General features: G+C 34.7%; 1 protein-coding gene across 2 annotated transcripts in view; it reads left to right on the forward strand.

Moving 5' to 3' along the window:
* Positions 1–15,413, forward strand: part of LOC123547096 (clarin-3-like) — a 32,224-nt gene extending 16,811 nt beyond the window's left edge. The window contains exons 2-4 of one of the 2 annotated variants that reach the window (XM_045333903.2): positions 6,439–6,564; positions 8,604–8,798; positions 13,622–15,413. In XM_045333903.2, coding sequence (XP_045189838.2) covers positions 6,439–6,564; positions 8,604–8,798; positions 13,622–13,884 — 584 coding nt within the window. In that variant the 3' untranslated portion in view covers positions 13,885–15,413. The remainder of the gene's footprint in view (positions 1–6,438; positions 6,565–8,603; positions 8,799–13,621) is intronic. The other variant, XM_045333902.2, reaches the window with a different exon arrangement.
* The last annotated feature ends 8,857 nt before the right edge of the window (positions 15,414–24,270 follow it).

Genomic DNA, 24,270 nt, shown 5'->3' on the forward strand with positions numbered 1-24,270 from the left:
AAAAACTTGAAATTTGTCTGAAATCATAGACTGTAAACTTACCTGAAGTACTGAGAAATATTAATATCATTGTGTATCAGGCTTTCCATAGTTGACACTTTTTATGATTACACCGGTATCATGGGAAACAACTTTGACTTGTCAGATTTCAACATGGCATCATACTCGTCGGGAATTAATAAACAATAACCAGATAATTAAAGTTTTCAATTCATTATAATAATGAGGAAGGATGTAGGAAGCAGCAAAGAAATAAAAAACTGAGGTGAATTGTTTTCTTTAGTTTCATTCGTTTTGCGCATGTTAAGTACCCCGGTATCATGAGAAACCAGGCTATCCTTCGATCATCTGTTTTGACGCTCATGAGTTTTGACGCCCTTATTTATTTTGCTGTCAAATAGGTATAAGTGACCTTTTATGGTGCCAAATTACATACGTTTGCAAAGCAGGCAATATTTTACCTTGCTCAAATAAAACATTAATGCATTCAACAGATTTACAGTAAGATTATATTATTTTTGCATACTTTGGTGTATTTTTATGTCTTTTTAATAATGCAAAAATCTCCAATCCTTTAAAAACCTAATTCTTACAGGAGCAACTGGTCAGGAATTCAGATCTTGGTTTTCTCTTTCACGCAGCTATTTTTCGAAGTCACAAGACAGTTCTTTGACTGAAATTTTGAATAAATTTTAGATTTTTCACTCTCCTGTAGGCTATACACCTTGTATCATTTGAAAACATTAAATTAATTTAATTGAATATGGTTTTGCTGCTCTTTGTCAAATCTTGTTGTAAATAAAGAAGGTCATGTTTCTAATAGGTTTTCACTGAAAGTACCAAAGTTAGAGCTGTTAGAAAGGGTTATATATGTTTGTGTCCTCACTGTTTTGATTATGAATGACTGCTATTAACAATATGTAAAGTGAATAAAAAAAAAGTATGATTTTAAAAGTATGATTTTAACAACTTCAAGCGATTTCGGTCACACATCAAACCAGAATATACCTAAAAAAATGGGATACACCGGAATACATTTTTCATAACCGGAATACACCAGTCCTGTATTTTGTAAGTTAAATGTATTTTTGAAGGTTTTTAGAAATAATTCAATCATATATATCATAAATGAATAATATACGAAAGGAAAATAAAATACGTTCACGCAAAATGACTTTATACGAGAAATCATTCATGTATAATATAAATAATATTAAAGTTTCAGAAGGATAAAATTAATAAAATTCTTTAACGCAAAACGATCGCTATAATTTTGTGAACTTTTAAATTAAATAAATGCTTATCATATTTAACTGCACTTACCTTGTTAGACATTATTTGTCACAAGTCACTTGTGTGTGCTTACAAATATACTGATTAATTGATATAATCAATAGGTGTCATAATCCAATCAAACTCTGTCAGGACTAATCAGAGGCACGTGTTTGTTACGCCGCATATATTCAAAGGATATTAATTGTGCTTTGGCAATAAATGCAGTAAACGTTTTTATATTCATATATATACATGATATAATTCTTTTAAAAACAGATTTTTCACACTATATTTTCTTCTTAAATGATCAAATTAAACATGAAGAAATAATTCAATTAGTTCCAATAATAAACATACGGCTGGTCCTTTCCAGTCAGCGCGGTTTATTCACTGACATGTATTTTGTGTATGATTCATTTAAAAATAGAATATTTATATAGATCTATATATTCATATTTTCTAAAATATGCAAAATGGAAGAAATATAAATGAAAACATACAACTATTTCTGAGGGGTCGAAATGTCTTTGGGGTCAAATTGTCCAAGGAAATTAAATTTTGGGGTCGAAATGTCTTGGGGTCGAAATGTCTTGGGGTCGAAACGTCCAAGATTCTCGCAATTTAGCGAGCATGGTGAAGAAATGATACTAAAATACACCTACCACACTCGACAGTATTCAAATCTGATACACTTAACGATTCCTGGTGTTTATTTGATATATATAGGGGGTATTTTTTTTACTTCTATGGTCTTATTGATAGAATTTCAGACTCCTGTGGATACATGTAAGTTTTATTTGAATTTATGGCCATGGCAATTCATGAAATAATCGGCATTTAAACCTATAGCATGTAAAGCATCGGCAGCAATGAAAATTTCATTGGAAATTGCTTCAACTATTTTGGTCTTTCGAGTGTTTGACGCGAGTGGGGTTATTGCCCATATGAAAAAATTAAATCAATATTTCCTAAGATCGCATCAAATTAGTTGGACTAGGGATTTTCTAGCAGTCCAGTAATAGATTTCCTAATGAAAAAGTAATAATACCTGTTATTTACTAAAGATATCGCTACTTATCTGCAAACAAAATTTTGTGTGAATACATACTAAGGCCTAAAAAAAACAGTCTTGTTTCTGGTCACCTGACCGAGCGTAATTTTTTTACCCCCGACCGTATTTTTTTTTCGGGCGAAAAGATCAGTCTAAGATAAAACGTGGCACTGCAGACCTGCGAAAATTGAGAAAAACGCGTATCAACTTTTTGATGCAAAGATGATTTAACATGGGCCTAGTTAAATTTCAGCAGTCTAAGATCAGTTAGTTTTGCCGAATATTGGCGGTCGCTGGTTGCGTTAGGCAAAAGTCGTTCAGCACAAGTATTTAAATACTAAAATTGTTCGGGAGGAATTCAAAGTGGTCGTTAAAGACAAATGGTCGTTTAGGACACGTGGTCGCATCCACAAGATTGACTGTATATAGTGTAAAAATATAGTTGAAGATCTTAATTTATAAGACTTAATGTAAAGGTATTTGAAATTTATTTTTGCAATGGTTTTGAAAAACTTCACAGATAAAGGATAAAATTTTAAAAATTCCCTTTCCTGATACTTTGGTATTTCCAAGATATTTTTAGCTTGTGGCAGCAATTCAAAGAATTTTTTTTTAAAGTTACTGTTCAAGAATGCTGTCATTTCCAAATTAAGCACTACCAGTTTGTTTTTTGCCATGCTCCAAGGAACACAATTAATGTAACAAAACTCTGGATACATCATAGAACTATATGACAGTTTTTCAACATAGATATTAGATATTGTAATGTCACAACATTGTGACATCGTGACACATGATGCACATGACGCTGCGTGGGTAAAATGGATATAATTTGGTCAAAACTGTTGAAAATGCATAAAGTAAAAGTACAGTTTGTTTATTTCAGTGTGAGGTCACTATATTTTTCACTCATGAACACCATAATCTACATTTTCACTTGTGGCTGTGCCACTTGTGAAAATATTACATTATGGTGTTCACTCGTTGAAATGTATGAGCCACGCCATGAGAGAACCAACATAGTGGCTTTGCGACTAGCATGGATCCAGACCAGCCTGCGCATCTGCACAGTCTGGTCAGGATCCATGCTGTTCGCTAATGGTTTCTCTAATTGCTATAAGCTTTGAAAGCGAACAGCATGGATCCAGACCAGATTGCACGTATGCGCAGACCGGTCTGGATCCATGCTGGTCGCAAAGCCACTATGTTGGTTTTCTCATGGCGCAGCTCATATTTCGATCTTACACTGAAACAAACAAATACGTGTAGTCTGTTCTACAGTAATCATTTAATACTTTGAAGAAGACTATCTCTTACTTTTTAAGTGTACAACCAGTAGTTTGCATGTTATCAGTTAAGAGGATTTTAAGAGTCATTTCAGGTACATTCCACAGGCTTTCATGGTCATTTGTGTAAATAAAGGCCAGGTTGTAGTGTACAATACATCACGATTTTCGGTTTATAGATTCATGGTCTGCTTTTAAATGAAAAACTTGCATTGATATAATATCGGTCAATTCCTAAGTTATCCTAATGCCCAGTCTGGTCAAAACTCATAAAAATGGTCAATATTTTAATAAAGGGTTTGTGAAATTGGGTCTAAAAATGACAAAAATTTTTTACTAGTTTTAGGGTTAGATGTGAGAGTTCTGTTAATATGGTATGCCGTTTTTGTAGGATTCACAGGTGACAGTGCAAATTACAATTGTTACATGAATGTTTAAAAAGAAAAAAAAAACAGAAAATAATATACTCAGTCTGGTAAAGATATTTCAGTGGAATAAAAATTACAAATTTTACGTTTAAAGGTGGTCAATCACATTTAAACAACATTTAATGACATTTTTTACTTTTTGTATATTCTGGTAGAGAATTATTTAAGGAACAAAAAGATCGATTATATAGAGTTAGATTCCTATTTGAAATGTATATTTTATTATTTTTATAAAATTTTGTAATTACTCCCCTTTAATATGAAAGTATATAAAAAGCTGGGTATTTCTTTTTATTTCAATACAATGTCTAGTTTTACATTTGCATTTGATAGACATATCAACTGTTGAACAATCTGAACCAAAATGCAAGTTTTAAAGCTGTGTGTAGCTTCTGAATTCATTTATTTCCAATCTGTCTTGGTTGCGCAACCAAGATAGGCAAAGGGAAGTAATAATAATTTTTCAAACTTGCGTTTCTAATGAATTCCATCTAAATACATAATTTTTAATGCAAATATTTTACAAATATATTACAATATGTCTAATATTTATACATTTCCTTAGGCAAAGTATGTTTATCAAATTTATACTTATGATAAAATAACTCTATCTTGGTTGGGCAACCAGGATAGGAAAATGAAATTTTAAAAATACCTCCAGTGAAAATCTAATTTGTATTAAGTGTTAAGTGAACATAAATGAGTGTAAATGATCAGATGCTAAAGTTTCAAACAAATGCGTTACATGGCCAAAATCTGATTATCCACCTTTAAAGATGGGTGTAAATTGCACCAGTTGCACCCTTTCTGGTAACACCTACTAAAATTAAGATTTTGCAAATTTTGCATGTTTCATTTAAAACAATCGAATTTTCATCTAAGCATAAGGACTATATAACTAAATATTTTCAGAAGATAGTAGATCATAGAAAGATATTGTTTAGGTTTAAAGGCGTTTCTCTAATGAGTCACGAAAATTAAGATCTGATAATGATTGACACAAACGGCTTTGATAAATACAATACTATTATCTTATACCCAGTGGCAAATAGTTTCAGTCATATGCAGGTTTATAAACGAAAACGTGTCCCATGCACCTTTTATAAGAGATAACACACTTTTAAATTTTAAATTTTAGTAAGTTTTAATTAAAGTGTTTTTGAATTTTTGACAAAAAATAGACAATTAATGCAGCAATCTCTGGGTAAACAAGAACGTTTTTCGATAGTTCTTTTTTGCAATTACAGAGATGTCACTCATCAGGTTGTTGACAGTATCACGGTGTATTTATATTATCTATGGATTATTTTAGTTCCTTTTAGCCATTTCAAGTAAACCTATTGTCAAAAAGTAGTTTTCTTGCAGCAGTCAAAAAACGTATTTGACCCTGAATGTAACATGAACTGTATCTGACATTACATGATATGAATGATAAGGTGATGATCATGTGCTTTGTAATTTAAGCCCGGAGTTAGCAACTATTTTTATGAATCAGTACAAATATGATAATTGAGCCGCGCCATGAGAAAACCAACATAGTGGGTTTGTGACCAGCATGGATCCAGACCAGACTGCGCATTCGCGCAGTCTGGTCAGGATCCATGCTGTTCGCTAACAGTTTCTCTAATTGCAATAGACTTTGAAAGCGAACAGCATAGATCCTGACCAGACTGCGCGGATGCGCAGGCTGGTCTGGATCCATGCTGGTCGCAAACCCACTATGTTGGTTTTCTCATGGCGTGGCTCATATTATCCTTCTGCATGACTTTTCCCAGGTTCAACTTTTTCATATAGTTAAGAAATGATTTGAGATTTTTGCTGAAGCAACAGTTTACCAGACCAAATATCAAAGAACTTGTAAGCTGGAATATCTATAAATTATTATTAACTTATCAAAAAGTCATAATATTCTTTTATATTGATAATATTTACTGAATCTTTAAAAAAAATTACTGAATCTTTAAAAAACCTTGCTAAATTTCTAAAATTAATTTGTCCATCTTTCAACTTAGACAGTACCATTACCTGTTAAAAGAGGTGCATTCCAAAAAAAAAACTAACAATGGCAAACAGTGCAGATCTTGGTCAGACTGCATGGATATGTAGGCTGATCATGATCTACGTTGGTTGCAAAGGCAGAATCAGTCATGTCCAGCATGATAAGGGTTAAGGGGCAAAATTCTTATATGTTACATACTTTACTTTAGAAGCAACAAGCAACACATTGGTGTGGTTGAGTGGGGTCTTTTTTGTAATGATTTGCTACCTAAAACCCACATAATGGGATTGCTTTCACTTTACATAATAGAAAATGCATATTGAATTTAGAGATGCACTACTTTATAAAAAAAATGGCCCATTTGCGTTATACAGTGAATCACATAATTTTTTTTTTCAGTGACATGTGAGGCATCAGAAGGTGTGTGTGTAGTTTATCCAGATACAGTGACTTTACCAGCATCTGAATACATTCACAGTGTCCTCTATAATGTTGTTAACAACACAAATAACATAAACAACACAGGTAGTATTTTTGTATATCATTTATCATTAGGGCCCCCTCCCCAACCCCAGCACAACTCCCTATTTACTTACAAAATACTATGCTACACAGATTAACAATTCTTAGAGTCATGGCATTTTTGTCTTTAAATGTTTTGATGTCTGAAGCCTATTTGTAAAGAGCATTATGAATTAATGAAATCCTATTTGGCTTTGGACTAATAGAATATCTATCTCCGAGCAGAATTGACACTTCGAGGGCTGAGCCCGAAACTATTGTATCTTGTTCTTTATTTATATACAGTTACAATAGTTTCGCGCTCAGCCCACGACTTGTCCATCTGAATACATGTACACCACACAAGATGGCATATTATGCTTGGGACATGTAGAAGCTACAACAGCAGTTATGGATCCACAAACAATTATTACACAAAAGAACTGTCACAAGATGTTTAAATGTAGAAACTATGTCATTAGTAATAATTGAGCCGCGTCATGAGAAAACCAACATAGTGGGTTTGCGACCAGCATGGATCCAGACCAGCCTGCGCATCCGCGCAGTCTGGTCAGGATCCATGCTGTTCACTTTCAAAGCCTATTGCAGTTAAAGAAACTGTTAGCGAACAGCATGGATCCTGACCAGTCTGCGCGGATGCGCAGGCTGGTCTGGATCCATGCTGGTCGCAAACCCACTATGTTGGTTTTCTCATGGCGCGGCTCAATTATATTGAACAATATATTCAGCAAACGCTGCATTTCCCTTATAATAATGCTTCAAAAAAACAACAAAATTACTGACCTGCTGACCCTACTTTTTTGGCCATGCCACCAGAAACATTTTTTTGTCTTAATGTTTATACAATGAAGTGCTGTTTCATGTTTTAGCTTGATTATATGAAATTTTTCAAATAGTACAGCTTTTCGTTGTCACCCTTTCATTGGTGTTGGCATCCACACATGTAAGCAGTTTTCTCAAAGACTGCTAGGCCAGGTGCTTTCAAACTTCACACGTGTCTTTTGCATCATGAGTTGACCTCACACTCTAGTTTTTATTTTGGTAAAAATATGCCCCTTTTTAACGTTAGAGCTCCTTTGAAAGTGTGGAAGACTTTGGGTCCACAAATTTTATTATGCAATGAACAGGCCATATGACTGACTCTTAAGATGATTCCTATATACACTTTGTCCTTTGTGGTACAATTAAGCTCTGACAGGTAGTCATATGGGGACTTTCCAGCTTTAATGGCTTTGTCAGACAGGAATTCATACAGGCAATGACCAGCTACTGCCCAGACCAACAGACCTTACGTTAAGTCAGACGGATGTTTTCATCACATGAAAAAATTTTGCCAACATGGTTGACTTGAACCAAGAGGTGAGGAGCATGTAATTCCTTCACACTGAGCCGAAGTGGGTCAGTGGATAAATAAAACTAGAAATTCAGTTTGCAATTGATCCAGAGCATCAAACATTAGCTCTACAAGAGCTTTTGAACTGACAATTAAGATGCAACTGTTAAATCTGGCCAGTGGTTCCCACATAACCAACTCGTATACTACTGCGAAATTGTGAAAATGCTGAAAGTTGCTGTTAGCCACAATCCATAAACAAGAGCTGTCTAATGTAAGCACACTCCACCATTTAAAAAGCCCTTCCACCTAATACTATAGCTTACATACAAAAGCTTGAGCAAAATTTTCTAAATAGAAAAACGGGCATAATTTTGTGGAAATGTTAACCAGAGTTACTTAACTTGCCATGTAAGGTCATCTCATGAGTCGTGATACAGAATGACTAATGTAAGTCTTTCTGTAGATTGTTCCTGAGGAACATTCTGACTTGCAAAACTTTCACAAAATGTCAATGTTATAAATAACTATTTAGTGTAGATGTGCCTGACATTTATTTTTAGGATTGTCCAAGCGTTATGAGCCTAAATTTTCTCATACAAAGCTTATTTTGTGTGGGATGGTATATTATTTACATGTACTTTCAGTGGTAACTCTAGTTGAAGAGTTTAAACCTAGATAAACAAACAAGCAATGTTTTTTCTTGCAGATAGTACTGATGATGAACCTTTATACAGGAAAGGTTTATTCAACTATGGTTTCTGGGTAACTTCAATCATCAGTGCTGCATTTAGTATTGTGTTTGGGCTTATAGCTATGGGCTTTGCCATATTCAACATCTGTGGAAAACCTATCGAGACAATCACAGGGCCCATGGGCTTGTACCTCTGGAATGGTACTGCGTGTAAGTAATCAATGGTTCCTTTAAAAATATGAGAAAGAATGATAACCTTTTTTCGTAGTTCATTGTCCAGAAATTCAATCCTGTCCAAGCATCTTGCACCTTATTAACTTTACATTAACTCCAGACCTAGTAATTGACTGGTTCTCTGTAGACAGGTTAATATTCTCATTGCTTTTATTTTTTATACGCTCGTTTTGGAAAAATAGGACGTATTGACTTGTGATGGTGCATGCGTCCGTCCAGCTATTTGTTCATCCGTCCGTCCGTCCGTCATAATTCATGTCCGGAGCATAACTTTATGACCATTAAAGGTATTGACTTTAAACTTGGCATATAGGTAGATGGCAATGAGACGATGTGCAGAGCACTTGAATGGCTCTGTAGGACAAAGGTCAAGGTCACAAATTGAGCTCAAAGGTCAAAATTGTCCATCATATTTAGTGTCCGGAGCATAACTAAATAACCATGCAAGGTATTGACTTCAAACTTGGCATGTAGGTAGGTGGCGATGAGACATGTGCAGAGCACATGAACCGGGTCTGTAGGTCAAAGGTCACAAATTGAGCTCAAAGATCATATTTGTTATACGCCCGAAGGGACGTATTATGTTATGATGCTGGTGTTCGTCTGTCCATCTGTCCATCCGTCTGTCCGTTAGCAATTTCGTGTCCCCTCTGTAACCCTTTAACCCCTTGAAGGATTTCAAGGAAACTTTACACAAATGTTCACCACACCGAGACGATGTGCAGAGCTCATGTTTTGGGTGTCTCGCTTCAAGGTCAAGGTCACACTTAGGAGTCAAAGGTCATATCAGTTTGTTTCGTGTCCACTCTGTAACTCTTGAACCCCTTGAAGGATTTCAAAGAAACTTGACACAAATGTTCACCACACCAAGACAACATGCAGAGGGACGCTGGTGTCCGTCTGTCCATCCGTCTGTCTGTTAGCAATTTCGTGTCCCCTCTGTAACTCTTGAACCCCTTGAAGGATTTCAAGGAAACTTTACACAAATGTTCACCACACCGAGACGATGTGCAGAGCTCATGTTTTGGGTGTCTCGCTTCAAGGTCAAGGTCACACTTAGGAGTCAAAGGTCATATCAGTTTGTTTCGTGTCCGCTCTGTAACTCTTGAACCCCTTGAAGGATTTCAAAGAAACTTGACACAAATGTTCACCACACCAAGACGACGTGCAGAGTGCATGTTCCGGATGACTTGCTTCAAGGTCAAGGTCACACTTAGGGGTCAAAAGTCATATCAGTTTGTTTCATGTCCGCTCTGTAACTCTTGAACTGCTGGAAGGATTTCAAAGAAACTTGGCAGAAATGTTCACCACACTGAGACGATGTGCAGAGTGCATGTTCCGGATGACTCGCTTCAAGGTCAAGGTCACACTTAAGGGTCAAAGGTCATATATGACTTTGCTTTGTGTATATTGCGCTTTATTGCAGTGCTCTTGTTTTTATTTGGCAGATCTCTTTTTTGCACTTACAATAATTTTTTTTTAATTACTTCCCTTTTATGTTACTATAAATAGCTTATTTTGTAACTTTTTTATTATTGGCCGTAGGGAAAAACCGAGACCACTTTTCTGTGGTACAACAGGGATGGTACCTCCAATTTTAAGGTGTATTTTTACATATTTGTACCTGATAAAGATTTTTTTTAGACTTTGAATATTTTTTTTGTGGACTTAGATTTGTTTTTTGAAGTTTTCCTTTTGTTGTTCCAGTCCTTTGGGGCTACAACAGTCAAGTTCTTAAAATTTTGCTCCCATCCTATGATGTAAGCCTTGGGCGTATATTGCCCCGCTTGGCGGCGCTCTTGTTTTATTTGGTGTCTGGAGCAATATAAACTTATTAATCATTCAAGGTATTGACTTCAAACTTGGGATGTAGGTAGGTGGTAATGAGATGATGTGCAGAGTGCATGAATCAGGGTGGTAGGTCTGTCAAGGTCTCAGCAAGGTGAAATCTGCCATCATAGTTTTATGTCCAAAGCATAACTTAAAAACCATTAAAGGTATTGACCTGAAACTTGGAATATAAGCAGGTGTTGATGCAGACAGCAACAATTTACATTGCAAGTCCGGCATCTCCCCACAACATTTTTTTTTTCATTTAGCTTCTTGACCTTTAGCATTCTAGTATTCTGTCACCTGCCCCCAACACCCCCACCCACCACCCCACTCCCAGTTCCTTTTTTTCATTTAGCTTCTTGGCTTTTACCCTTTAGTATTCTGTCACCCTCCCCTACCATCCTTGCCAAAATTTTTTTCATTCTTTTTTATCCCACGCCGATGAAACCGGGAGTGGGGTATTGAAATGGCGTTGTCAGTCTGTGCGTCCGTCTGTCCATCCATCTGCAGCCATTTCTCAGTAACTAGCAGGTAGAATTTCATGAAACTTGAAATAAACATGAACCAACATACTGCGATGATGCCCGTCAAGTTTTTTTTTTGGATTGGTTAATTTCCCTTAGAGTTATTGCCCTTGATTAAATGAAAAATGTCTGTCCGCAGCCATTTCTCAGTAACTAGCAGGTAGAATTTCATGAAACTTGAAATAAACCTGAACCAACATACTGTGATGATCCCCCTCAAGTTTTTTTTGGATTGGTCAATTTCCCTTAGAACAAGAGGGAGCTTCTGTAAGACAGCATGCTCGACTTTTCTCAGTGATTGACTCTAAATTAAAGCTTCGTTTAAAAGGGGCAATTAAAGCTTTGCCAGTAAAAGGGGCATAATAGTCAATAACTTTGAATGTAACGGAGATATTTGACATTATATAAAACTTTAACAAAAAAATGTAAGTTAAAAAGTGGCATAACGCTGTCAAAATTCAAATCAAGAGTTATGAGGATTGTTTCTTCTGGTGTATACATTATTGTGTGGCCAAAAATATTGGATTTTGTCTCTTAAGTTATGTGTCCGCGCGCTTAATTTATGTCGATAAAAAACCTCCAGTTTTGAGACCCCAACTCCAGCTGAAAAATGGCAAACCCCCAGTTTTGGGATTCTGAACTTATCACATGTATGCTTAGAGTTATTGCCCTTGATTTAATGAAAAATGCCCAGAAATGTCCGTCCTCAGCCATTTCTCAGTAACTATCAGGTAGAATTTCATAAAACTTGAAATAAACATACACCACCATACTGCAATGATGCCCGTCAAGTTCTGTTTTGGATTGGTCAATTTCCGTTAGAGTTATTGCCCTTGATTTAATGAAAAATCTATGTCTGCAGCCATTTCTCAGTAACAAGCTGGTAGAATTTCATGAAATTTGAAATAAATATGAACCAGCATGCTTAGATGATGCCAGTCTTTTTTTTTTCAATTGGTCAATTTTCCTTAGAGTTATTGCCCTTTAATTGTTTAAAAATCTACAGATTTGAACATAACAAACCAACCAATTGGTAGAATTTCATTAAATTTCTTTCTTTTCCATGAACATTTATCATAAATATGTGAAGTTGTGTACCCACACCTGCTCACCACCTTGCCTTGGTCACACCCCTCCCCCCGCCCCCCACTCAAAAAAAAAATCATTCCTTTTTATTATTATCTTTTTCCAAACCTTCCATGAATATTTATCAGCATGCAAAGTTGTACCGTTCCTCCACCTCACTCTCCACTCAGTCTTGCCCACCACCCCGAACATGCATCCCCACCCACCACCCATTTTTTTTTTTAATTTTTCATCAGTATTTATAATCACCATGTGAAATTTTGCTTCCGTCCTCTTCTGATATAACCCTTTGGGTGTTTATTGCCCTGCTAGGCAGAGCTCTTGTTTCCAGTGTTTACTATTCATGACATTTGCGAAAATTGAATGACAGTCATGAAGATTAACAGTTACAAATGAACTCTTTAGACTGAAGAGAACCAAAAAGAAAGTTCAGTTTTGAGGGGTATCCAGTTTAAGGTTGGGGATGGGGTGGTGGGGGGGGTGTCATTTGCTGTAGAAGGAACTTATTTTGGACCAAAACAGTTATCATTTCAAGGTTTCCAATAAGATGAGTTCATCTAATTTTTCATGAATATTTATAATCAGCATGTGAAATTTTGCTTCCGTCCTCTTCTGATATAGCCTTTTGGGCGTATATTGCCCCGCTAGGCAGAGCTCTTGTTTCCAGTGTTTACTATTCATGACATTTGTGAAAATTGAATGACAGTCATGAAGATTAACAGTTACAAATAAACTCTTTAGACTGAACCGTCTGAGAACAAAAAAGAAAGTTCAGTTTTGAGGGGTTTCCAGTTTAAGGTTGGGGGAGGGGGAGTCATTTGCTGTAGTAGAGGGAACTTATTTTGGACCAAAACAGTTATCATTTCAAGGTTTCATATAAGGTGAGTTCAGCTTAGTGGCTTGCTGATTTTTATCTTACCTTTTGCAAGAAGCATATTCTAAGCAGCACAAAAAAGGTTTCTGACTGTCAGATTCTGATATTAGTGATTTGGTGATAAAGTTTGATTTGAGTATAATCTCAGTCTGTGTCAGAGAAACCTTATGAAGGTATGGTTTAGATTTCATGTCCTCAGTGCACAGATGGTTAAGGTTGCTGATTACAGATCACCTGCCCCTGACTCCGCTGTTGATTCAAAACTCTTCAGTATGCATAGAATTTACATCCAGTTTGCGTAAGAAAGGTAGGACAGGTGCCGAGGTGGCTCAGCCCATGTGCCTGCTCATGCCTGAAGTAATATACAGATCAGCACATAAGGCTTTCCTCCACCATAAACACTTGAAAGTCACCATAATTTTTATGACCTTAATTGTGACTTCGAACCCAACAGAAAAACAAGGTTTAATTTTACATTTCAGTTCTCTTTGCACTCCTAGACATGGTGATGTTCCTCACACTTTTTCTAACTTCGCTACAAAAGAACTTCCTGCTTCAAGAGGACGTAGATAAATTTGTTTTAACAGAAAAAACAAACCTCGGTTATTCCTTTTATCTGGTACCGGCCGCTGTCGTCATGTACCTGGTCAATATCATACTTCTTGTGTGTTCCGGATACAAGTTGAAGTGTTCATTCGGGAGCGAAGCCGAGAAAGTTGTTGATAACGGAATGATTCTGTATTAATTGTTAGTGAAAAAAGGGTTGTAAAACTTTGATATGGAATGATTTTTTAATAACTGTGAAGTGAGAAAAAGTTCCTTTATAGATATAGAAGTAAGTAGACTGTGTAAAGTTTTTTGTTCGTTTTTTTTATTTTTTTGTTTGTTCTATATTTAAAAAATACGTATTTATTTCACATTATTTATAACTATCTAAAGAAGGAATAAGAAGGAGGGTGTATTGAAATGTACATGTATAAGAAAATGAGACCAGAAAAAACAACCTGCGTTTACTGTTACCTGAGTGACCCTAAAAATTAGCTTTGACCTTAAACTTGTTGTTTAATCATCTTGAAATAAAAAAGATATGTAAATATAAAATATTTTTGCTATTGAAAGTGCATATCTTGGTAACATTGTTAAAATTCATTGATTAGGAAGTTTGATTTTTAACTAAGTATATTACCTTTTTATGAGACTTGCTCCATGAAATAAACATCAGAAAAAAAAAATCTAAAAAGAAAATAATTTCCTACCCGCTTACCATATTTTTGGGGTGTCGGGTAACGCCGAGCACTTGTATTATTCTTTCTGGCCTAACGTATTTATATATCACTAGAAATGAGAGTTAGGCAAATAGAAGGACTTGCTTGATTCACAAGCATAAAATAAAGTAATTGATACATGTTAGCAATACATATCATTTGAGAAGTTATATGATTGTTTTGAACTTATCTTTGGACTTCGCTTTAAACCAAAGTTAAGTTTTTTCAAAATGAAACAAAATTAAACAAATCTTTTTAGCTTATCTGATTTTTTGAAAAAAAATGTTGAGTTATTGTCATCACATGATCAACGCCGGCATTGCCTGGTTAAGTTTTATGTTTAGTTCAGCTTTTCTCCTAAACTATCAAAGCTATTGCTTTAAAACTTGCAACACTTGTTTACCATCAAAAGCTGACTCTGTACAGCAAGAAAGGTAACTCAGTCCTGCTTTTTGCAAGAATTATGGACCTTTTTGGACTTAGAAAATGTCATAAAAACACAAGGGTAGGACAATATTTCATTAACGGTCAAAGCTATTGCTTTAAAACTTGGAGCAGTTATTCACCATTAAAAGCTGACTCTGCACAGCAAGTACCGTAACTCTACATTGCTTTTTGCAAGAATTATGCCCCTTTTGGACTTAGAAAATCATGGGTAGGACAATATTTCTATTAAACAGAGACAAAAAAATCAGATGAGCGTCTGCACCCGCAGGGCAGTGCTCTTGTTTATAGAAATATTAACTTATCCAAAAATGAACTTTTTAATGTAAAATGGCTTCAAAAACTACTGGCATTTTATAACTGAAGATATACTGCTGAAAGTTACATTTACTGGGCATATTCTCTGTTTGTTTATAAGCTTTTGAAGAGATTCAACACCATTGTTAAAGGTTTTGTTTGTTAGTGTGTTATGAATTGAATGTATATTATTTGATATACAAAATGTGCTGCACATGAGAAAACCAGCATAGTGCATTTGCGACAAGCATGGATCCAGACCAGCCTGCACATCTGCGCAGTCTGGTCAGGATCCATACTGTTCGCTAGCGGTTTCTCTAATTGCAATAGGGTTTGAAAGCGAATGGTATAGATCCTGACCAGACTGCATGGATGCGCAGGCTGATCTGGATCAATGCTGGTCGCAAATGCACTATGTTGGTTTTCTCATGGCGCGGCACAAATATTTTTCAGTTGTTGTGTAATAAAGCTCTGTTGGTGTGATATTAATTAAGCGATGTTCTTGAGCTTTCCATTTGTGTGAATTTAAGCTGTACAATTTTATTGAAAGTGTTATTTCCAGTTTTTCGTGTGAAATTGAACTGTAAGATGATAAATAGTGCAAAAGCTTCTGTGACATTAAGCTTTTTAGTGTTGCAAGGTTTTACATTGATCATGCTATTTTGTTTATAGAACTGAACAAAAGGAAGCAGTCATTTCACACATTTATCAATTTGTGTGATCATAAGTTAATAGTCCAATACTGTAGAATAATAAAGTACCTTAACTGAAAGATATTCAAACTTAGGACAATTTGCCAGTTCATTAATTAGTCCATTACTGTTGAATACTTTAATTGAAAGATAGGTTTTTTATAGTAGTTTTTTTTTTTACTTGGCATCATGTAGGCCCCTTTTCTTGCCTGTATTTATAGATAGATGAAATTAAAGGACAAATCTTAATCAAGAAACATATTAGAATTCTAAGAAATGCAGTCTGCTGAAATTACCAGGGCCCTCTCTACATTTTGGGGGATTGGGGCCGGGGCCCTTGGAGGGGGGAATTTCGTGTCGTTTTCAAGGGAGGGGGGAATTCATTCTGGAGATATGACATCTGAACATAACCCCTTAAATTAAGGTCAATTGAGTATTACAGATATCAAACTAATGTGAATATATCTGAAGTATTGTACAGAACATAATCTATTGAAAACAGGCAACTTTTATTTTCTTTTATTAAATCAATTAGGTGACATCCAATCGAGGTTCACATGTCGTCATTAACGGAAGCACTAGCAGTATCCACGGACATTGTCTCAGCAGCAGCCGGAGCAGTGCTTCCCTTCATCATATCTACCTGATTGTGCATGTCTGGCCCTGATGAAACAGCGGTGTCCGTGACAGTAGTTTGTTTTTTGAGAGCATGCTGCTTAAAAAGCAAATCTATTTTTGCGCATTTCGCCCCAGTTGCATCTGTGATCTTTTTACTGTATGATGTACATTATGCAACATTTTTTTTCAAAGGGAAGTAACTTTGCATACACGCATCCGGGGAACTGAAAAACGAGCGTATTATACGGATCAGTAAAACCAGGGGTTCCACTAGACCTGAAAACCAAAGAGTCCCGGGACCCTTGGGTCCAAATTTTGAAGGGTCCCTTTTCAAAATACAAGAGTCCTGCCCCAACACATCGATACAATTGACTATATTTTCTTATAAAGTAATACTACGTAATTAATAGCTACTACAACCAAGAACATGTTACAGCATAATAACAATTTCTGTTTCAGGTCATATAATCTCATATTGTAAATAAATTTTTATCAAAATTCATTTTAATTTGATGAGGTTTTTCTTCAATATTTTTGTTTGTTAGCAGAAAAGTGCTAAAACACTCTGTAAAAATGTATCCAAAAACGTACTATCCGGATACTGGTACACTTCTGGAATGTCGTCTGAAATGTTGTTTTTTGCCAGTTACTTGGTCCACTAAGGTAAACCAGAGATAGTTCCTCAAATAATGATGCTACTTTTCATTAAAAATTGCATTGAAAGTCAAGTTTTTAAGTGAATTTTGGAAAAATTGCATATGTCATCGGGTGTAATTAGAATCGTGAATGGGACATTCTATACTTATTTTTACTTTCCAAATTCATTTAAATTTGTGGATTTTCTCGTTGAAGTTAAGGTACAATCATTAAACAATGATCTAATTTAAAGTTTGCATGAAGAAATCTTGCAGGACACTTTTCACATGCTCGGTAATCAGCTGGTCGCTAAATTACGATAATTTAATAATTGGCGCCTTTTTTGACAGTATGCAGGCTCAATACGGGTAACGCTTTATCAATGAATTAATGTTAACACTTCATTGATTCTCATTACCTATGTGCACTCGCCGTGACGTAACTTGCTGATAAAGAAAAATCAGCGTGGCATGTCCACAGGATAAAGGGCGGGAATTTAGCAGAAGATCAAAGGCAGGAAGGAGGGCATGACCGCGAGTGTTTACTTTGAATACGTGTTTATCGTGGACATAGTTTTACTTTGGGAAATGACTGATAAGAGGAAGGATTATCAAAGGAAAATGTCTCCGGGTCCCGAGTGACGCACAGGCAATTATCATGGTCCTTTGAGCGTCTTTTGAAAATCTCCCGGACCCGGGCTCCTAAGACTATCGGGTATCGATTTTTTTCTTGATTTTTTTTTCTTTCGAGGGGGAATTTTTCTATACTTGGGGGGAAAGAAACATACTATTTCGAGGGGGGAATGGGGCCGAATTTCGGCCCCAAAAATCGGCAAACGAGGGCCCTGATTACTATTACATTTAAAAAAAAAAAAGTTAAAAGCACATAACTGTATAAATTCAGATATATTTTTAAGTATTGCTAAGTGAGCAAGTGTTATAGCAACATTGTCAGGAATTTTGAAATGCTCTCAGTAGGTCTTAAGTTCACACAGAAATCAACTCAGCATTTATATGTACTACAAAAGGCTTACATCAAAGGAGTATTCATTTATTAATGAGAGTTTCTTGTCGACAGTTACTACAAAGAATTGATTTTGTTCGTAAATATTCATCAATATTACTGGTTTATGTTCATAAATATATTTCTTTGATGTTCAGTAAGCTTTGTGAAGATTAAACATTACTTTCATCTCATGAAACATCATTGATGAATGTCACAGCATAAAATTAAGTAAAATCAAAAAGTGTTCACGTTAATTGTTTGAGGTCTGTTTGTGTTGTGACATCTTGTGAATAAATTTTCTGCATGATGTAGGTCCGTATCTATGGGTATCATTGCCGGAAACAGTGTTCAGTACTGGGGAAATCATGTAATTTTGTTAGTTTAAAATTTGGTATTGCTTAAAACTGCTATTTCATTGGGAAATGCCTGTGTCGGTTTACACTTACCAAGATAAAAGAATTAGAACTTTGCTTGTTAATTAAATTTTATGGATTATGCAACTACGGAATCCACAAAAGTTAGTACCTAACCAATATTGATGGTTACATAGTATGTGTAAAAACAAATACATTAAAAGATACCACTAGCACTTGCGTGACTAGTCACTAATATAATTGTAAATAGTTGTTTATCTTACTTTATATCTAGTTGAAAGGCAGTATTTGTTCTGTACCTGATAAATATTGTTGTTTATTTTGTATCTTGTACAGAAGTGAATCTGTTCCAATATTTTTTACTAAGAAATCCAAAATTTTATACTACCTCTTAGGAAGTGATATATATATATATATATCAGAGCACGATAGCCATTTGTTCAGCTTTGGTGCCAGAATAACTGTATGCCAGTAGCTCTCTAGAAGTATTAACACACAGGAGACATAATAATGCGTGTAACTGTTTATTCATTCTGCAGTCTTCGATGTTAACCATACTGTAAAATCAATAAATTTTCTTGGACATGAAATTTCATGGTTTGGGTCAAAACGGCTTTTTGGCGGGCATATGAATTGTGGCTTTCAGCTTTTGACAACTGAATACATGGAAATTAGTCGCCAACAAATGTTAATCATTCCACTGTAGTAGCATATAGTCTGTCTTGCTTCACATACCATGTAATAAGAAACATTCCTCCTTGACATTCCCTCGGCGATATATGACCATTTTGTGTTGATTCACCGTAAAACCCAACTCACTCACTCCTTAACATTCCAGTAAATCATTTTGTCATTTAAGCAGTTTTTTTTTTTTTTGGCTTTTATGTCTGTCTTTATATGTTTTCTTAATTCTATGTGCTTAATCTGGAACAAGGATTTATCTGTCTCTAATTTCTTTGTCTATACTCAGTTTTTATGCAGACTCGGAAATTACTACGTTTGCTAAACAATGTCCTAAAAACATTGCCAGAATCAATTTATACTGTGATCTTCTCCTTTTGAATTTTCCTCCTCGATTTCTTTCTTGTCTTTTGTAACCTAGAAAAGTTGTCTCATTAAATGTAATGTACTCAGAAAATTAATACTCTGGAAATACTTCTTAGGTTTTGATTTGACTTGATAAAGTTGCATGTACCTGGCTGAACTGAAATGAAATAGAGAGCTTTCAGGTTTAAAGAACTTTAAAGGCAAGCGCTCTGACTCTGTATTCATGTTAGGAAAATAGGGCATTGTAATGTTTGAATAGTCTAATGACTGGATACTTCTCACAATGTAATGATAGTTTTGAAAAAGTGAGTATTATGAATTAAGAACTGGAGTGAAGAATTTTCACAATGTGATGGCTTTTTCTCTCTCAAGAATTCAGTTTTCTTGACTGGAGAAGATAGGGTTGTGATGTTTACATGTGTTCTTGAACCAGATTTAATTCATGTGTTTCTTTTTCACAGTCAGATACACATTTAATGTCAAAGTATCCAACTAAAGGTAAATAAGATATTTGAATTTTTAGCCCATAATGTTAACAAGTAGCTTTAAATGCCTAGATCCACTGCTATACAAGTGTCTCTCCCACTAACAGATTTATGATCTTATTTTTAGGTTCTGATTATTTCAATTCAAATGTTTTAACACAGTTACTGTATATGATTTTGATTGGTCAAGTCATTCCATATTGATCAGTTATACATTCCAAATGAAATATGTGTTTATCCATTTGATACTGATATCTAATTAGGTGTCTAACTTTTAAATGAGCTGTACCATGAGAAAACCAACATAGTGCATTTGTGACCAGCATGGATCCAGACCAGCCTGCGCATCCGCGCCTTCTGGTCAGGATCCATACTGTTCACTTTCAGACCCTACTGCAATTAGAGAAACCGTTAGTGAACAGTATGGATCCTGACCTGGTCTGGATCCATGCTGGTCGCAAATGCACTATGTTGGTTTTCTCATGGTGCGGCTCAAATTTAAATTTATACATTCTTATTTTTTTTACTCGGAAAACAGGATTCTTCTGTCTCATAATTGTACACTTCATTCTGTCTTGTTGCAGTCTTTAAATTGTTTTGTTATGCCTTTAGGTACCATTCTACTTAATCAAAATTAACCCCATTTGATTGATCCTTTGGATTTGTCAGTATTTAAGTGTCAGTATGCAGTTCCTTTTAAGTGGTAGGTCTATCTGATGTTAATATCATGTGATAAATATACTTCATTCAAAGTCAGCACCAATGTGTGAAGTATACAACATTAACAGAAGTTCATTTCTGCTGCTCTGGTTGCTTCCCTAAACTTAGTCTTGCCAAAGACACAAAATTTCTTGCCCTAAAAGCACCATCTTTGTGTGCAGTGTGCCATTTTTTGCGGCCCTTGTGAAGTTGTTTGCATTTTTATTACCTTTTAAACATTAATCATATTAATCTTAATCTTGGCTCAGGAAAAAAATGAGTCTGAAAGGCTTGTATTTGCAGCCAGTCAAGAGGAATGTGCTAGCATTTTATCTATGTTTTTGTATGCAAGTTTGATTAAAGGCCTGTATTAGCAGTCAGTCAAAGAAGATTGTGCTAGCATTTTATCTATGTTTTTTTATGTGCAGGTTTTATTCCATTTGGCTGCATAAACAGTATTAAATGTTCAAATTCAAGTACATAACAATTTCAAATTACACAGAAGCAGACAAAATGATGTGTTGCTAATTGATACTGACACTGCTTGATGTAACACACTTCTTGTATTTATACCAAACTTGGTCTACACCAAAGATTTCAATTTATACATTTTGATAGCCAAGATATTTTCCTTTGCATTTCTTACATGTTTCATAACTTTTTTCACAACGTCTTTTAAACATATTTTTCATACACCATCCCAGTTGATGAATATTTAAAGCCCATAATTATGTATATATTTTGATTTTTCATTTTAATCCAATTGTTTTTATACATTTATTTTTAACCCTTATCATGCTAGACACAATTGATTCTGCCTTTGCGACCAGTGTAGATCGTGATCAGCCTGCACATCTGTGCAGTCTGATCATGATCTGCACTGTTTGCCATTCAGTCAGTATCTTTTTGGTTAGCACCCCTTTTAACAGTTAATGGTACTGTCCAAATTGAAAGATGGAAAAGGTCATTATAGAAATTTAGCAGGGTAAGGGTCAAGTGCATCCAGAAAGAAATCCTTTATATATTAGGAAAAGTCAAATTTTCACTGAATCAGTAAGAAAATTTAAATGGCCAACTTTAAGATGTTAACAGTTTTTAATAAACCCAAGTTGTTTTAGAAAAGTGGTAAAAAATAACTTTGTCTTGGAATGCAAAATAAACATCCATTTTAATGCAGTTTTTTTACACTCAGCATTTTTCAGACATGAATCTGTTGAACAGATTGAATACAATGTCTCAAGTTTGTAAAGTTTATTGTCATTTCTCTTAACTTCTAATTTTATTATGTAAAATCTATATACTGTGTGTTAGATTGTAATAAAATTACTTCCTGTTGAGTGGTTAGTGATAAGTTGTACCATATGTTTACATTGTAAATAGAGTTGATTATTGTTAATTTTTATTTACAGTTCTTTCCTGTGCTAAAGAAGTTTTGAAAATCAAAATATTCAAAGATTTAAAATAATTTTGTTCTGTAGTCAGTGAAATATTAATTTAAAAATGGCTGTAATTTATTTCTATGTCTTGTCTAGCCAGTCTTTCTTATAAAATGTCAAGTTTAACAAATATTTTTTTATGAAGTTTGCAGTTTTATAGACCTCTAGTTTGACATAGATTTATAATATATAATTCAAATATTAAAAAAAAATATCATTTCTTGATATTATGTAGTGTAATACGTTCTGGAGAAAATATCCTGAAGACTTCAGAAAAAATTCTTGCCACAAGTTTCAGAAATCGAAGCAAAAAGAAAGTCCAGACATTTGATCAAGATTTTGTCTTACAATAAACTAAAAATAGAAACATTTCTATTAATGCTTGCAAAAATTTGCATTCTGCAGAAAATTGCTGTTGCAAGTATTTAAGATAGGTCAGGGCATACAGATAAATTGGGGTTATTTTCACATTTGATTTTATGGTAAGCAATAAAACGCTTGTCAGTTTATTATTGTTTTATGTCAGATCAAATCGAGGATCATCTCCATTTTACTTCTGTTTTGTTACATTGTTATATTTTTTTTTTTGGCTTAAAAAATAACTTTAATGTGTCATGTTAAGTAACAGTGAATAAGAATTCATGTGCTACCAGTATGATTATCACAAATTTACATATCATACTCAATGGTTCTAGAGAAATTGGTTCTAGGGAATGAAAAATAAAAGTTTCACTTAGTAATTCTTTCAGCTGTGTGGAAGAAAGTTTTAAGTGGCATAACTTTTATTAAATTTTATGATTTCCTGTAAACAGTTACGTTAAATTGTACTTTACCAATACATTTATAAATACAAAAAATTGAAATACTTGTTTTGTAATAGAAACATATCATTGGTGTTATAAAAGCATATCATTTTAGTCAGATTGTATGTATTTTGCTTGCCATATCTATGATTCTACTGCAGTAAATGCTAGTCATATTTTATATACATATGTTCTTTTACACGTAGTTTGGTTGTACGATTTAGATTTTTTAAAATAATTTTCACTTACACATATTAAGAATTCTGCTTTTATTATGTACCTTACTAAGTAGTAACAATATTGTACAGGACATAATCTAGTAACTTATGCCCCATAACTGGGAGTGTGGGCAGTAACTGGTTATTTTAATGTCACGTGCCATTCCTATATACAGAAGTTACCCCAAGGTATATGAAAAACAACTCACTAAATGGCCATGATGTGTTTGAAAGGGTTATTGGAACCCCAAATGCTGTACTAGCACTTGGGCTCAGCTCTCACACCAAATAAGCACTTAAGGTGGCGGACCCATAATGACAGTCGGCATTTTCCATCTTATCACATATTCTCCGTAAGTGATTTCGGCATTCTTTGGTTGTTATGAAAAATAATTTTCTGTTATGGCCAAAGGATGCCAGAATCGCATATGGGGAATAATTGTTATTGCATGGAAATTACCAATACTGTCATTAAGGGTGTACAGCCTTAAGGCACTCTGTTGCCATTTTATTAAGTGTAAAGTATTTCCGAGACGCACTTTAATCCTTTTTAGTAGGTAATAAATTGTCACTTGTGTTATCTGCAGTTTTTTATCAGAGACGTTTGCCTTAAATTTTACATAACTTTTCTTTGTGTATGTGAAAAGCTAGTCGTAACGGTTAATTTCATAATTATTTTTGGCAGAACAAGGTAGTTTCATATCAAAAAACAAAACAAAAATGCACTAACTTTCATTTTAACTGATTAAACAGTTCAGTTTTTTATTTCTAGTCATGTTAGCATTCAGTGTTTATTATTTTTTTAATTACTAACAATGGTCAAATCTTTAGACCTATGTCATTATCTGGTGCTCTTGTAAACAGATACTGCACTCAACAGGTTGCTGTTATATAAATGTTTTATTATATGTCTCCCACCACACAGTGGTGTGGGAGACATATTGATTTACTCCTGTCTGTGTGTCTGTCTGTCACAAATCTTGTCCACACTCAAAAGTCGAACAATTCTCATCCGATCTTCACCAAACTTGAACAAAATGTGTTTGCCAGTAAGTCCTTGGCCAAATTCGATAACTAGCCAACTCGGCCCAGGCACTTCGGAATTATGGCCC

Source organism: Mercenaria mercenaria, chromosome 9 (assembly GCF_021730395.1).
Source record: "Mercenaria mercenaria strain notata chromosome 9, MADL_Memer_1, whole genome shotgun sequence".
In the NCBI taxonomy this organism is placed as follows: Eukaryota; Metazoa; Mollusca; class Bivalvia; order Venerida; family Veneridae; genus Mercenaria; species Mercenaria mercenaria.